Source organism: Labeo rohita, chromosome 17 (genome assembly GCF_022985175.1).
Source record: "Labeo rohita strain BAU-BD-2019 chromosome 17, IGBB_LRoh.1.0, whole genome shotgun sequence".
Classification (NCBI taxonomy): Eukaryota; Metazoa; Chordata; class Actinopteri; order Cypriniformes; family Cyprinidae; genus Labeo; species Labeo rohita.
In genome coordinates this window covers 14,757,671-14,774,241 of record NC_066885.1, presented here as the reverse complement: position 1 = coordinate 14,774,241, position 16,571 = coordinate 14,757,671, and the positions used below count along the sequence as shown (strand labels likewise).

Below are 16,571 nucleotides of genomic sequence, written 5' to 3'. Positions count from 1 at the left end.
AAGCGGTTACAAGAAATGCAACTTTTAAAATAAAAATAAAATACAGACATAAAAATAAAGCAAACATCCCTTATGAAAACGAACCACGGTTTTATTATAGTTTGGCACATTGATTACTATTTGTATAATCATATTTTTACTACAAATACCATGGTTAAACTATAGTGTAGCAGGACCATGGTTTTTTTTCCTTTTATTTGTAGTAAAACCATGGTTAATTAAAAAAAAAACTCAAAACAAAAGCATTTCTCTAAACCCTTTGATCTTTTTATTGATGATATATACATAAATATCTATTTCTTTATGAATGACTGCCAAATATGCATCACACTAAGTTTACTACTTAATGTTAAAACGTATGTAAATTTTATATGCAGTTCAAATACATAAATCTTAAATTAAAGTATTTTTTTTAAAAAACATACCTGCCTTTAATTGCAATAATGTGTTTATGAACTGTCTTGATCACCTGTTTCACTGATGGACATTTTACATATTTAAACATACTGAACATATTTTGTTTCTGCATGTACAACTAGGACATGTCAGGAAAAAACGCTTCATTTCAACAGTACAAAATTATAGTCACTCAGCACTATATCAAACCCTCACCCTGGCACAAATAGGGCAAGATGGCGCATGTGACTACAGAGCGTCAATTTTCTCACAGTCTGAACAAATTGGTTGGATTAAAGCAATCAGATACACAAAGTGGAAATCTTCACCCAGCATTCCTCTCGACGGACTGACTACTTTGTTTCAAACCTATTTAAAGCGCATCTCCTGATGAGGCCAAGCAATTAGACCCATCCCCACAGGCTCTCAGTTCTTCTGTCTCTTCAGCACATGACGGAGTGCCGGGAAAGATAGAGCTGCACTCTGCCTGTTTATCATTTCAAATGATGTGGTAATTTTCTGCCCTAAATTATAGGTACGGCAGATGATTATTACTGCATTGTTTACCAGGCCTGGATGCCTCGGATCAAGCTGATGCTTACATGCCTCCCCGCCGTTTTCTACACGCAGAGGAACGAGACAAAAAGAAATTGGAACAAAATATAAAAAGACTAGACTTTGTGTGTCATCGCGTCAATTAAGTGACGCAATCAAATGACACGGACAATGAGTCACCTTGCGCCAAAAACAAAAAACAAAAAAAACAGACAAACAGTGGCATATAACACGTACAAACAGAACGCATAATTACAGTGTCATGACCCTATATGAACTGGGAAATGTAAACATCCATATGTGCGTAAGTGGACCGGAAGGAAATACATATATGGGCACGTAAACAAAACAGACTGTGAATGAAGTTTTTCACACCCCATTTCTGACACTCACAATTATGAAATCAAGGAAAATTGCCCTGCAAAGACCTGCACAAGCACAGCTGGGGTGCACGTGGTTCATTTTGTATTTTTTTCTTTTCTTTCTTTTCATCTCTCCTTATTCCTCCTCCTCACACAGCCAATTTTCACTCCTCCATTTTGTCTTCACCACATGCTCCCACACTTTCGACACTATCAAAACCGTGATTCATCATTGCAAGCAGCCACCCCGTTCACATCCTGTCATTCAGTGCCAACAAAGACATAGACCTGTTCCCAGTTCCTCACCCTTCCCCTCTCTTCTTTTATGCCATCTTAGATAAGGGCACAGGGCCACGCGCTGCGATCGGGAAATTCAATTACCCGTCTGTTACATAAGCATTTGTTCAGTAATTCAAACGAATAGTCCTCTGGGTGTCATTAGGCATCTGGCATACAGTTTTACTGACGTGGTAATGGAGAGTCTTTATCATGTGAATGGCACATATTAATGGTTTGTGACAGGGTGATACACACAGAAACAAAAGAAGGTTGACAAGTGGTATGAAAATTAAAATCACAAAAACCCATGAACTTTTACTTTGTGCTATATTTTGGGTGTATACGTGTGCAAAGTAGTAAGTGGTTAGGGGGAAACAACAGTTAGGCATTTACATGCAGGGCAGCACAAGGACAATGAAAACAAATAACCGTGGTTTAAATACCTTGTGTCAGAAATGTGCAGTAGTGATTTCTGAACTTCCATTCCAACTCAAGCAGCAAAGATTTGTTCAGTCTTCCATACATGAGCTTATGAAAACTGTCCGTCATTTCAACGTGCCATTAAAAGCAGCGCTAGTGTTAGTTAGTATTTCCAGGGTAATATATTATGTGCAATATACGATAGCTAATGCATAATATGACATTGTAAATGAAAAGTGCGACAGATTACAAGTAAAAAAAAAAAAGAAAAAAAAAGAAAAAGAAAATAGGTTTTAAAAACTAGTTTGATTTAAAATACAAAAAAAAAAAAAAAAAAAAATACTGAATAAAAAAATATTTCTCTCCAGCTTATTTCACGATCCTAGTACGAAGACGTTTCTTGATAAGGTTTTCACTTTCTTTCTCCTCTGGATTCCGGCCAATGATCTGCAAGAAAGGTCAAATGTCAACTGTGACTAAGAACGTCATGTAATTTTAGGTTAAAATATCTAGTGATGTCCTCGACTAGTAGTCAATCATTTTAAGCATTATGCGACTATTAGTGGCACATTTATTAATAAACTATATAAATCATTATAATGAGCCTTTAATTGCCTACATTGCCTAATAAGAGCTTGCCACAGCACACCAGCCGATATAATAATTATGAATGTGTCAGGAAAAAACAGCAAGGAGACTGCATTAACGTTTCAATAATTTATTGATAAACTAGTGATCTTTTTGTTTTCGGTTTAAGAGATTAAGTCGGCGACACTGACTTGTCATCTCCTGCCTGTTTCATATGCATTACGTAATCTGAGAATTTTTGTTTTTTTATTTGAATAGGTTCATTTAAAAGTAGACATTTTACTCTCTATAGATTAGAGATATTTTTTTAGTTTTTAAGGCAAGCATACACAGAGTTTCAAAGTTTTACGCTCAATTTCAAGCTCAAGATGGCAGAAAGCGCATCCTGTCTGCTTTCACTATTTTACAAAAGCGCAACATTTCGTTGTTATTGTGAGTGCACACAAATAAACCCAGAGTCTTCACAGATTCAAAAGATGTATTACTTTTTATCCTTATGGCCAAAAATTAATGAAGTATTTTGAGAGCAAGTGACCGCACCGGCGCCTCCATCTGTCATGCAGTGAGCGTGCTACTATTCAGCTTCCACACTTGAATAACGCACATTTTTCTACATTAACATTAGATTGAGTGGCCAAGTAAAGTTGCTACTACTTATACATATTTCAGACAAAAAGCCATATTTTAGGTTGGTGAATGATAGGTGAGCTTTTATATGTCCTGCCCAAAATACTATATTACTACTTAGACCAGCCATTAACGATCTGTCTGTCACGGACTGTGTGACTTCGCCACTTCCTGTGGATATTTTTTCTGCAACTAGGCGACTATTAAAATATTGGTCGACCAAGCATCTTCTCGTTGACTAACGATTAGTCAGCTATTAGCGGGCAGCCCTAGAAATTTCATTGTATATTCTGACAACCTAGTACACTACTTTTCAAAAGTTTGGGGTCAGTAAGTTTTTTTTTAAGCTCATTTATTAATGCTGTCCTTCTGAACTTTTATTTATCAAAGATTTAAAAACAATTAATCAAGATTTTCATTAAAAAAAAAAAAAAAAAAAAAAAAAAAAAAAAAAATCAAAACAACATTGATAATCATTCGGACTGCAGGAACTAGGAATGGTTTTAGTTTCTAGGAACTCCATTTGGGTGAACTAAATTAGCTTGTACTTCATAACAGGGTCTAAAACAGTTCTATAGGGACCATCAGTGACGTAAGTGTACACTGACTGGCCAAACGCATATAAGACTTCTTTCAAAAACACTAAAGAAAAATCCTACAGACCCCAAACTTTTGAATGACTGAGTGTTTATCAGCACAGTACCTGATGGGCTGGTATGTCCATTGGGGAGGAGATAGCTGGTCTGTCGTGTTTTCGTTTGTCACGTTTGGATTTGAGTTTTAGAGACATCGCCCCACCATCAGGGGACTTTCCGCTCATCAGTCCCATGATCCTCTTTGCTGAAACAGAGAAAGAAAGAGATTGTCAGACAAATAAGACGCCTGAATATGATGAAGTATAGAAATTAAGAAAAAGGTCATAATAATGGAAAGTTTTTTCCAGACCTTTACTTCCAAGAAAGGTAGGAGAGCCCTGAAGAAAGTCTCCAATCTTTTGGATGGTTTTGTCTTTTTTCCCTTTTTGGTTCGACTCCTGGGCATTAGAGGGCTGAGAGAAATGAGAACAGTGTTCATCACTGTAATCACTCAACACTGCTATGATCAAGATTCACGACTCTCTCAATCACAGTCTATGAGTGTGTGTGTGTATGTGTGTGTGATGCAGTGACTCTGAGCCGCTTTCTCTTGCTTAACTCCTCCACTGTCTATACCTCCTTCTTCCACCTAATTTCTATCTTATTACATTCTTTAAAGGGATAATTCACCCAAAAATACAAATTCTGTCATTAATTATTCACCCTCATGTTGTTCCAAACCTGTAAGACATTAATTCATTTTCGGAACACAAATTAAGATATTTTTGATGAAATTCAAGCGCTTTTTGACCCTCCATTAGACAGCAAGGTTACCACCACGTTCAAGGCCCAGAAAGGTACCAAGGACATTGACAAAATAGTCCATCAGTGGTTTAACTGTAATGTTATGATACTACAAGAATACTTTCCATGTGCAAAGAAAGCAAAAATAACAACTTTAACAATTAACAATTCTTCTTATCCACATCAGCCTAGCATGCACGTATCACGACGCATGCGCGTGCTTTCCTCACAAGTGAACAACACATGCTGACGTAGAATGAAGATCTTACAGGTTTGGAACAACATTAGGGTGAGTAATTAATTACAGAATTTTCATTTTTGGGTGAACTAATCCTTTAAATATTCTAAACAAGAATTTCAGTATCATACTGTGGGATTGATTTTAGTTTACTTCAATTAGTAGTGCTTTAAATCATTAGAATGTGGGCACTGACCTCTTCCTGATGAGGCGTTAGGCGAGGAGTCATTCTACTCCTTGTATTCCTGAGGTTCTCACTTTCCACCCCATCCTGAGAAAAGTGCAAGAGTAAACAAATATTTCAGAGTTCGAAGGCTAATGTAAATGCTATGGTTTCATTAAGGCCTGTTTCACACAATTTGTGTCTGTGAAGTGAGAGCAAAGCAACTACACCAACAGGTTCACACTGTGCTTTCACACTAACAGTGTTTCTGCTGTGCAACAGACCTACGCGTTTGTACAGAAAACAAAGTGATTCCTGGCTTACAAGACTTAATATTTATTTCAACAAAGCCTATAATTTTATATTATAAAATGGTTATTGGAAGTGGGACATAAAGAACGTTAACTTGACCAGCATGAAATCTAACTATCGTCCAAAGTGTAGCTATAAATTGCTTAGATTGTCTCAATTCAGTCAGATTTACTGAATAACCATTTGTGTGCACCAAACACTGCATGTGAAAAAGATCATAAGAGTTTAACATAACTTAAATAGGACAGTTCACCCAAAAATAAAAATTACCACATGATTTACTCACTCTCAAGCCATCCGAGGTACATGACTTTCTTCTTTCAGACAAATACAAACAGCCTTATATTAAAAATGTCCTGGCTTTTCCAAGCTTTACAATGACAGTGAATGGCTGCTGAGATTTTGAAGTCCAATAAAGTGCATCCAACCATCATAGAAAGTACTCCACACGGCTCCAGGGGGTTAATAAAGGTCTTTTGAAGCAAATCGATGCGTTTGTGTAAGAAATAAATCCATATCTTAACATTCATAAACTGTAATCTCTCACTTCCGCTCACTGTCGTATGTGCGTTCACGAGAGAGTGGCGTTCCAGCGGATGATGTAGGCTCTGGTGAGAAGTGACAAAGGCGGAAACGCAGAGGAGAGAGCAAAACAAAATACTGGTTATGATTTGGAAGTACAAAATGAGGACTTGTATAAAACAAAAAACAAAAAATAAATAAATATTGGAGGATTTCAAGAGAAATCTAGCATATTTTCACTGAAGTTTTACGCTATACCTATGTCCCATCTTATCCACTGGAACGCCGCACTCTGTATGTACGACAGCAAAAACTAGAGATTATGGTATATAAAGTTTTAAACACGGATATTGTTTATACACAAACACTTCACTTTAGAAGTCATTTATTAACCTGCTGGAGCCATGTGGAGTACTTTTTAATGATGGACTAAGTCCCTTTTTTGGTCTTTTAAATCTCAACAGCCATTCACTGCCATTATAAAGAATGGAAGAGCCAGTACAGTTTTTAATTTAACTCTGACACTGTTCGTCTGAAACAAGAAAGTCATATACACCTAGGATGGCTGGAGGCTGATTAAATCATTTTAATGATTTTCATTTTTTTGGTGAACTATGCCTTTAATATGGTCACCAAAATGAATATATGCAGCTCACACAATGCAGACAGTGAAACAGGCCTTAGTAGAATCTGAATGCATGATTGTGGTTGGTCAGATAAGATGTGATGGATGTTATGATGATCAAATTGTGAAGGAAAAAAACAGTTACCCAGACGTGGTTAACAGACCCTCTGCTTATGTTCTGATCAACAGGCAATTGTATAAGGTTAAATACATATGGAGAAACACAGACTGACTCTCTGATCTAAATTTTTAATCCTAACAAAACACAAATTGGTTTGAGGTCAACTGGAAACCGTGCTGGTTAAATTCTTGACGCTCAAAAGAGCACAAACCCCTGAGGATAAGTCGACAGATCTAGTGCCAAGAGAGTGCAGTGCATTAAATCATCATTAATAAGACAACAGAGCATCTGCCATATCCCTCTGAATCTCTCTCCACACACACAAACACATAAACAAATAATACATGAAAAAAAAATCTAATCTGCAGAATAAATAAATGATTCAGTCTGAAAGCGTTCTTAGTCTCTCTCCAGTGACTCATCATTTTCATTTTCTTCTCGTCTCTCATCTCTCACCGACCTGTCTGCGTTTTCGCTCCATCACTCCCTTCCTGTCGCTATCTCTCTCTCTTTAGACAACAAGATCACATCTGTGACATTGCATGTGACAGGCAATGCCACGCTCGTAACCCCCACCAGTCTAAACAGGGTGGACAGGGGTGGATCTCTGTCTGTCACACCTGTCACCTGCTGTTTCCAGTGTTGAGAGGTGAGATCCTATGCCACTATCTGACTTGCAAGCTTGCATTAAATGAAGACTAATGCCCTGACTTCCAGGAAGCTGCCAAAACGTTTACCGTTCAATCGTATCTGAGAGAAATGCATGAGGAAATCAAGACTGATGGCTTGTTCTGCAGTCAGGTGCTGGTGTTTCCCAGCCATGAAATGGGAAAGTGCAATTACAATAATTCAGAGGTGTCGAGGGTGAAGGTACTGCATGATCACAATGATTTCCTCCAATTAAATGTGAGAAGTCATGACCTTGAGGATTCGATGAGTGAATGATGAATTATGGGTCTATTTTAAACTCTACAGAGCATTATCTCCCAAAGCCTTTGTTGTTTATGCATCATGTACAAACGAATGCCCTGCCGCTGAGGGCATGGCTGGCTCTTACAGGTAACATCACCTTAATGGATCTGCAATATTATATAGCAAAACCCGCTCCATTTACACCCTCACCTTGATAGAAAGGTTATTATTTCTATGATGCATCGAAGGCTTGTGGGATAATGACTCATAAGCTGCATTTCCACCATCAGGAAATTCAACCAAATGGCCTGGATACAATGGTCACAAAAATTTTAATAGGGACTTTAAAAGGTTAATGAGACTACTGGTAGGATTTAATTTCTGCATTTTTAGACTTTAGCTACTTCGATCAAAGTGGTCTATAGGTCTTGTTCTGTTTTTAGTAAATGAGCTTGGAAGCTAAAACAGAGCCTTTAAAGTCAACATGAAACAGCATTTGCAAACTTAACTTTCAAAATAGGACACATTTCAGAGTAAAACAGAATATTCAATGCAAATAAAATAAAATTTTACTCATAAGGAGTAAATTGGATTGTAAATAAGTGGGGGATTTCATCTCAGAATAAAGCCAGACCTAATTTCTGTTTGCAGTGGACTGTGAAAGGCTCCCTGAATGCTGAATCCACAATCCATTTTAACAATCCATGCTCCGAAGTTCCGATCTGAATAATAGTTATAGTATTTTAACTAAAAGGCCATTTAGTTTTAGTCGTATTTTAGTCATCTGAATTAGTTTGAATTTTAGTCAACTAAATATCATAAGATTTTAGGCACCTAAATCTACAGCAGATTTAGTTGGCTAAAATCGAATGGGTTTAGTTAGAGTCTAATGCATTTATTAAGCATTTCTCCTACTCATTGTATAGGTTTGATATTAAGGTTTTATCATGACAGACACAGATTTAACTGCTGTGACACAAAAACATGTCTTTATATTAAAATTAAATGAAACCACTTCTCATAAAGAAACAAGAACATGTTCGTCTTTTTAATGAAATACCAATAGTTATATAGGCTAATTATGCATTCTTTATAACAACTTGTTCACCAAGCAGACAATTTTTTTCAAGCACACATATGTCTTTATATAAATAAATTTAGATGAATCTTTATTAGGGCTACTAAAGTGATTTAGTCATGAGAAGTGAGTGATTTTCTGTCTTTCTTTTGTTGTTTGATTAACATCAATGCCACAGACAATAGCAACTAAATTAGGCTGCTGTCACTTTAAAACCAAATGCACAGATGGAATGGACTGATACATGTCTGATATTCTCCCAACTGTTTATGTTCACCTAAGATGTAACCGAGTGTGTTTACATGCATTTCTCCATTCATGAGATGCGAAAGAGTACTCGTGTGCTATATGAGAGGCGTTGCTTTGGTGTGTGCACTCAGAAAACTGGACCAAATAGAATTTTTTTTTTTGCGTCATCAAATTTATCAATGTGTCTGCTCTTCTCTTACTCCCAGATATTAACATTTTTGGATGTATTACGAGACTTGCAGCAAACAGATCAATAGGCTACAATAGAGTTAAAACATGCATCTAACCTTCTAACCACGCAGCAGATTTGTTCTGAATGATTCTCTTCACAAATCTTCCCTCCCTAACATTTTCATCTCGCTTTTTCGTTGACGAAAATGTCAATAGATTTTCGTGAGTTTTTGTTTTGTTATTGTCTCGTTTTTGTCAGTAGAAAAATGTTGTTAATGAAAATTATTTTCATTACCGTCATTTCAGATCTGGAGTCAGTTGTTCAAAAGTAATCTGATTTGATTTTGGCCATCGGATTGGATCAAATCTTGAAAATGAATTGTTTAAAAGAAAAAAAAAAAGATTCTGAATTCAGATTAGATCACAAAATCCAATCTTGGTTTTAATCTGGATTAAATCCTCAGTTTGTGTTGTTCAAAACATTTTAGTAATATTGGAATACTTTTGATCCAAAAAAACTTTCTGATTATTCTGATCCCAGCAGAAGGGTGGATTAACAAAAATGTAATAAAACTTTAAAACTGGTAAAAAAACAACAACAACATTTTCACATGTAATATATCCCCAAATCCCCAAACAGCTGTCAATATCAAACAAAAATACTATATTTAACTTAAAGGTTTTTCTTTTCTTTTTTCCCTTTTTTTACTTTTAATCACTGATTATAAACTACATTGGCAAAATCATCAGAGATGAACCAGCCAGAAGTAGTTATTTGTGTAAATGCAATGTAAAACATTGGCATTTTTTCCCCATTACCATGTCCCTTTAGAGGCTCTGTAGAGCACTAGTAATCCAGATCTGGAAAAGTGTGGATCTGGATCAGGGCAATTCAATCCAAAACCAGCACAAAAGTAAGATGAGTTACCTGAACCTGGATAGCAAAATATGGGATTTCCAAATCATTCTGATCCAGATTAAACATTTTGAATAACTGGCCCCTGGATTCGTACATCACAAATTATTTAAAATTATTTCATCGCAAAATGATTTATTAACCTGCTCCGAAGTCCTAATCTGAATTAAATGATTTGCGATACGCTTCAAAACACTGAATCATTTTGCGACACAATGGTTTAACAGATTCAGAATTTTGAAAAGCTCAGTTTTACCCATAACCACGCTTTTTAAAATCATTACAAGCAATGATGAAATTCGAAAATGAATAGCTCTTTTAATTTGATCTGGTTTTAGCTAGTGAATCGCTTGAAATTAATCAATCAGAGCGGTTCCACCGTAAATGACTCACTCATTTGATGTTCCTCTTTTCGCGTCTTCAACCATGTTTACACTGCACTGTCAGTTCTACTATTGGCTTATTTTGCAAATTTTATGACATTAACTGAAATAAGCGTAAAAAGGTATAATGTTTTTTTGAATTGCGTGAATTTTGCATGAAAAGATATGTGCTTATTGAAAAAATTACACACTTATTTCATAGATAAATTGCATTTCAATAATTCAAGCGATTTTCAAGTACCTTTTTAGGAATACTGCTATTTTCAAGGGTATTCTAGGCCTTAAATTTCAAAAAGTCAAATTTAAGTGCTTCAAACACTTTAAGCACTTTGTACAAACCCCGAGGAAGGTTTCATTACCTCTAACAGGTGCTTAAAACAATGACTAAATGCACCACTGTAGATTTGGAACATCAAGAGGACAAGTTAATAATGACAAAATTTAATTTTTCAGTGAGCTTTGAAAAAGTCAAGCGAGTTCATTTGGCTTTCATGTTGATTTTAAGGACAAACTTCGCCAGCAACTTATTTAATGGAACACCTCCATCACACAGACTTGTCCGAATTGATTTAGTGTGGAGAAAAAAAAAATATAAGTAGGCAAAAAAAAAAAAAAAAAAAAGTAATTACACAATTTATGGATTTATACTTCCAATATCCAGCTCAGTGGGGTAACCTGAGAAAATTAACATGACCCTGAGTCTCTGAGAGTCCAGACCATTAGGAGTCCTGAAGGTGAAAGAGCTGCTGGGGCAGGATTAAACAGGAAGAGGGTACCTGTGGACTGGGTTCAGAGAAAGCTTTCTTTTTCATCGCACTGCTCCTTCCTCCTTTCCTCTTCAAGCGAACAGAAGCGGCATTAAAATAGTTTTTGCCATTCAATTACAAAACTCTCCAACAATTAGCAGCTACAGAGCATGTGGAAGCGTGACTCTGTTGCCAAGGACAACCGGCAAGAGAGCACACGATTCTTTGACAATAAGAGAGAGCACTTCTTTGGAGTGAAAAGCATTCTTTCAGGGTGCAACGTAACATCTTCACTGCAGTGTCTGGATAGAATAGCCCAGACTACAGACTCTTAAGTGCATAGCTACCCTTATAAAGTGTAATATAATAAAATGTTAACAACCTGTTTAGTCAGCATTTATGGTAGATTTGTATTTGCGTATTCGTAATCCCTTCGTCTGAACAATTCAATTAAATTTCCATAAACAGGTTTTAGAAATCTATAAACCTACTGTGTATTCTATAATTATTGTTATTGCTCCCAAAACAAGTGTCCGCAAGTGTTTGTGTTGCCTGGAGAGGAGTGTATGAAGTTAAGCCAAGGCACGCTCAACCACACACACATATAAATATATTCTCTCACACAGAACTATATGCTTAATAGGACTGCCATTTTGTTTTCCATGCACAATGAACACTGATCGTTAAGTGTAAGTGAGGAAAATTAGAGCCTTGTTAATGACTAATTAGAACAATTAAAGGGCTGCTGGCTGCACAGATTAGGTCAGCAGCAGATGGTCTGCTGGTTTTATGAAGAATATCAATAATAATATTTTTTTAATAATCAACTAAAGGGGAGGAGAAGGACTGAACAATGTGCAATAAATCTGAAGGAACATTCTACTCAAATCTCCCATGATTCTAAGGCTAGAAATTGAGAAGATTACACATAACGCTCAAGCACAAGATGACTGAAGGTCATTCCAGTCACAGCACTCAATTCTGATTTGTGTGAACTGAGCACCATTTTCTAAACCCCCTCCACTGGTTTAATTTCTCACCTTCTCCATTTCTCCGCTCTTCCTCTTACGTGTGGGTCGGGAGATTTTTACAGTAACGGCAGAGTCTTCACCCTGCCGCTTTAGAGCGAACCGATCAGGCTGCAGAGGGCTGAAGGATATTTCCAGCTCGGGCCGCGGGAACCTGGAACGTCTGCCTGTTTCCGTGGAGATCTCTGACGAATCTAGCACCAGCGGACAGCTCCCGGACGAACTCTGTGATATGAAGATTATTATTATTAACTTAATTATCATAATCAATGGACTGAGAAATATGTGCATTATTCATTTAGTAGATGCTTTTAATCTAAAATCAGCTAATTCAACAAAAGCTGTTTTGGTGCTCAAGGATGTTGAAAACAGTAGAAACAGTGGTTCTTTTTTTCAGGATGCTTTTATGAATGAAAGAACGGCATTTACAGTTGACGTCACAAGTTTACATACACCTTGCAGAATCTGCAAAATGTTAATTATTTTACTGAAAAAAGAAGAAGGATCATACAAAATGCAAAATTTACTACAGACCCAAAAAAGATTTTTCACATAAAAATGTTTACATATAGTCCACAAGAGAAAATAATAGTTAAATTTATAAAAAATGACCCTGTTCAAAAGTTTACATACACTTGATTCTTAACACTGTGTTGTTACCTGAATGATCCATTTTTTGTTTAGTGATAGTTGTTCATGAGTCCCTTGTTCGTCCTGAACAGTTAAACTGCCTGCTGTTTCTCAGAAAAATCCTTCAGGACCCAAAAAATTCTTTGTTTTTTTCAGCATAGTTGTGTATTTGAATTCTTTCCAACAATGACTGTATGATTTTGAGATCCATCTTTTCACACTGAGGACAACTGAGGGACTCATATGCAACTACTACAGAAGGTTCAAACGCTCACTGATGCTCCAGAAGGAAACACAATGCATTAAGAACTGGGGGGTAAATTTACCCTGATCTTCAAATTCAAAATGTTTTCACCCTCCGGCTCTTAATGCTTTGTGTTTTCTTCTAGAAAAAAAATAACGATTTTATTCAGCAATTTCTCTTCCGTGACAGTCTTTCACGCACATTTGCGACAGCATGCGTATGTGTGTGCATTCCTGCGCTTATCGTGGTACTCTCGTAAACGTGCGTCGAAGGCTGACATGGAAGAGAAGAAATTGTTGAATAAAGTCATTTTTGTTTTCTTTGTGCTCAAAAAGTATTCTCGTAACTTCAAAAAATAAATGTCAAACCACTGGCTGTGAACGTGGTAGTTGCATTGCTGTCTATGCAGGGTCAAAAAGCTCTCGGATTTCACCAATGATACCTAAATTTGTGTTCCAAAGATGAACGAAGGTCTTACGGGTTTGGAATAACATGAGAGTGCGTAATAAATGACAGAATTTTCATTTGTACGTGAACTTTGCCTTGAATTAGAAGGAAACAATAATGTATTAATAAATTCATTCATTATATCACTAGTGGCTGCATAACAACTTTCCCTTGTGGTGTTGTCTGTTGTCAGTGACAGATGGTTTAAAACTAAGAAAGATGAATATGTGTTTGTGTGTTACAATTGGCCAAAAAAAAAAAAAAAACAAAAACACTGTGCATCTACTATTGCACAAATTGGGTACCAGCTAAATGAAAAACTGAAAGAGTAACAATTATAAGCAAGCAACAGAAAGTAATTGACATTTTTACAATTAAATGATAAACAAGATGTATTTCTATTTTACCTGACTGCTGACAGATCCTCTGGTTCCAGTTGCGTATTTAAGTGTGCTGGTGTTCAGAGGTTTCATATCAGATAATTCGGCTTCCAACGTCTAGCACAGCAATTAAGAGACAGTCAATTAACATTCCTCACTCTACATCTAATTATAAACTCCATTTAATAAACAGCTACAGAATGTCTAATAAACCACACGTATCACCTCAGGTCGGTACAAATATATACTGAGAAACTGCCTGAATGAATGCATGTGGACAAAACAGTGTGGGGAATTCTTTGAAAGACATATTGATGTACCAAGAAGTGAAAATAACTTTTTTTCCTGAAAATACTTTTTTTTTCCTGAGGTGAATATGATTGAAGGACAAGGCCACTTAGCAATGTGTTTTGTACATACGCCAAAATGCTGTCTATCTGAGAACACTGAGTATAAAGTCACTTCAAATTACGATCTTGGTCTTTTGATGGTGATTATATTTGTCATACGCAGACTCTAATGATGAATCATCAAAGGTAACTAGTGAATGGCAGTAATAAGACATGTATGTTAAACCTGGGTTGATGAGTTTCTCCGAAGGCTGCTGTCTATGACACTGACACGGAGCTCTTCCTTTAGTTTCTGGATCTCTGCCTCCTTTGCAGCCAGCTGTGCCTGCAGTGCCTCAGTGCTGCTGTCCTCAGTGACCTCCTGAGACAAGGACAAAATGATTAAACAACATTTCATGTAAGGTAAAATTGATGAAGCAATGAACTGAAGAACAACACAGCAAAGAATCAGGTGGCAATACAGCCATTTAATGTGTATGGTTTAAAAATAAAGTATAATGTCAGAAGAAAGACTATTGAAAATGCATATCAGAGTAAAAAACCAAGCTCTGAAGTCAAAATAACTGCCTGTAGAGTTCAGAAACAGCTTGCGTCAAGCCACGGATTTGGGGAAGAGTTCAGAAAAAAAAAATTCTGCTGCATTGAAGGTTTACAGAAGCATGTAGCCTCCATTATCCAAAATGGAAGACGCTTTGGACAACTAGGACTCATCCTAGAGCTGGGCTCCTGGCCAAACTGAGCAATTGATGTAGAAGCGGCTTGGTTAGACTGGTGACCAAGAGGCTGATGGTCATTCTAGTTGAGCTCCATGATCATATATGCAGATTGAAGAAACTTACAGAAGGACAAACATCACTGCAACACTCCACCAATCCTCTCCTCAGTGAACAAAACCCACTTGGAATTGGCAAAAAAGCACCTAAAGAACTCCCAGATTGTAAGAAACAAGATTCTCTGGTCTGATGGACCTCAATTCCAAGCATCATGTTTGAAGGAAACCAAGCACTGCTCATCACCTGCAGAGTACCATCTCAGAGGTAAATTGTGATGGTAGCAGCCTTATGCTGTGGGGCTGTTTTTCAGCGGCAGGGACTGAGGGACTCATCAGAGCAGAAGGAAAGCTCAATGCACCAAAATACTGAGATAGCATTAATGAAAACCCAGTCCAGAGCAGACTGGGCAGAAGGTTCATCTTCCAACAGGACAATGACTCTAAGCACACAACAAGAGTGGCTTATAGACAACTCTGTAAATATCCCTGAATGGCCCAGCCACAGCCTGGGCTTCAACGCAATCTAATATTTCATCCAAGCTGACAGAGCTTGAGAGGTGAAGAGGTAAGGTGAAGAACTGGCAGATAATTGCCAAATGCAGATGTGCAAAGCTGGTCACATTACACCCAAAAAGAATTGAGGCTGTAAAGGTGCTTCAACTAAGTATTGAGTTAAGGGTATGAATACTTATGCAATGTACCTATTTCAGTGTTTTATTTTTAATACATTTCCAAAGTTGTCACAAATCAGTTTTTTGCTTTGTCGTTATGGTGTTCACAAGGCACTGTAGGTGGCACGAGTCAAAGTAACATTCATATGGATTGCATGACCCAAGGTTTCCCAGTAGAACACTGAAGGGATAATCAGTGTTATTCACTTCACCTGTCAGTGGTCATAATGTTATGCCTGATCGGTGTATGTCATTTTATTAGATTTTCTTGGCTTCAAAAGAGCTGTATGGCTCTTTGAAGTTCTGATAATTTGACACTAACGCAGTAAACAAATCTGGACCATTTTGTAGTCGTACAATCACAGGAAATTAACCCTTCAAATGTCTGTCAACCAATCAGAATCCAGCATTCAGTGCCACTGAACAATGACGACACTGCTATTACACTTTCCAACACGCACCTGTAATGCTACTAAATGAATTACCTCAAAAATGATTGAATAACGTCTGAATTAAGAATGCTTTTATCTCATCTAATTTTTAAAAAAATACATGCTGAGCAAATTTATGAAAAATGTTTATATTTTTTAATAACTAAGCTGTTTCACTGCAATGTACATGATATTAAAATTACATATTTCAATTAAAAAAATGTATATTATTATAAATCTACCAAAATGTGTAAGAACACTGACATTTTTTGCTTATTGCCTACCCCTTGTGTGTTATGTGTAATAACTGGCTGATGCATCTACTGGTTCAGTACATCTTGGTTTAATGGTCCAGAAACATTTCTTATTTTAATCACTGTAGAAAGCGGATGTCCTGCTTAATATTTTTTTGGAAACCATGATACTTTTTCAGGATGCTTTGACAAATAGAAAGTTCAAAAAAGCAGCATTTCAGTTTAATTCAATTTAATTTAATGCTACTTTTTACCAATTAAAATATTAATTTCTAGCAGGTAAAAATTAACATGAATATAAAGAGAGTTTGTATATGACACT

The 16,571-nt window shown here is 36.6% G+C and overlaps 1 protein-coding gene across 1 annotated transcript in view; it reads right to left on the bottom strand.

The window, feature by feature from the left end:
- Positions 1 to 262: 262 nt before the first annotated feature.
- kif20ba (kinesin family member 20Ba) overlaps positions 263 to 16,571 on the bottom strand; it is a 32,539-nt gene continuing 16,230 nt past the window's right edge. Inside the window, exons 28-34 of the mRNA XM_051134254.1 lie at positions 14,348 to 14,482; positions 13,799 to 13,888; positions 12,083 to 12,295; positions 5,041 to 5,115; positions 4,173 to 4,275; positions 3,931 to 4,067; positions 263 to 2,459 (exon numbers count right to left, since the gene is read on the bottom strand). Of these exons, the coding sequence (XP_050990211.1) occupies positions 2,382 to 2,459; positions 3,931 to 4,067; positions 4,173 to 4,275; positions 5,041 to 5,115; positions 12,083 to 12,295; positions 13,799 to 13,888; positions 14,348 to 14,482 (831 nt within the window). The 3' untranslated portion in view covers positions 263 to 2,381. The remainder of the gene's footprint in view (positions 2,460 to 3,930; positions 4,068 to 4,172; positions 4,276 to 5,040; positions 5,116 to 12,082; positions 12,296 to 13,798; positions 13,889 to 14,347; positions 14,483 to 16,571) is intronic.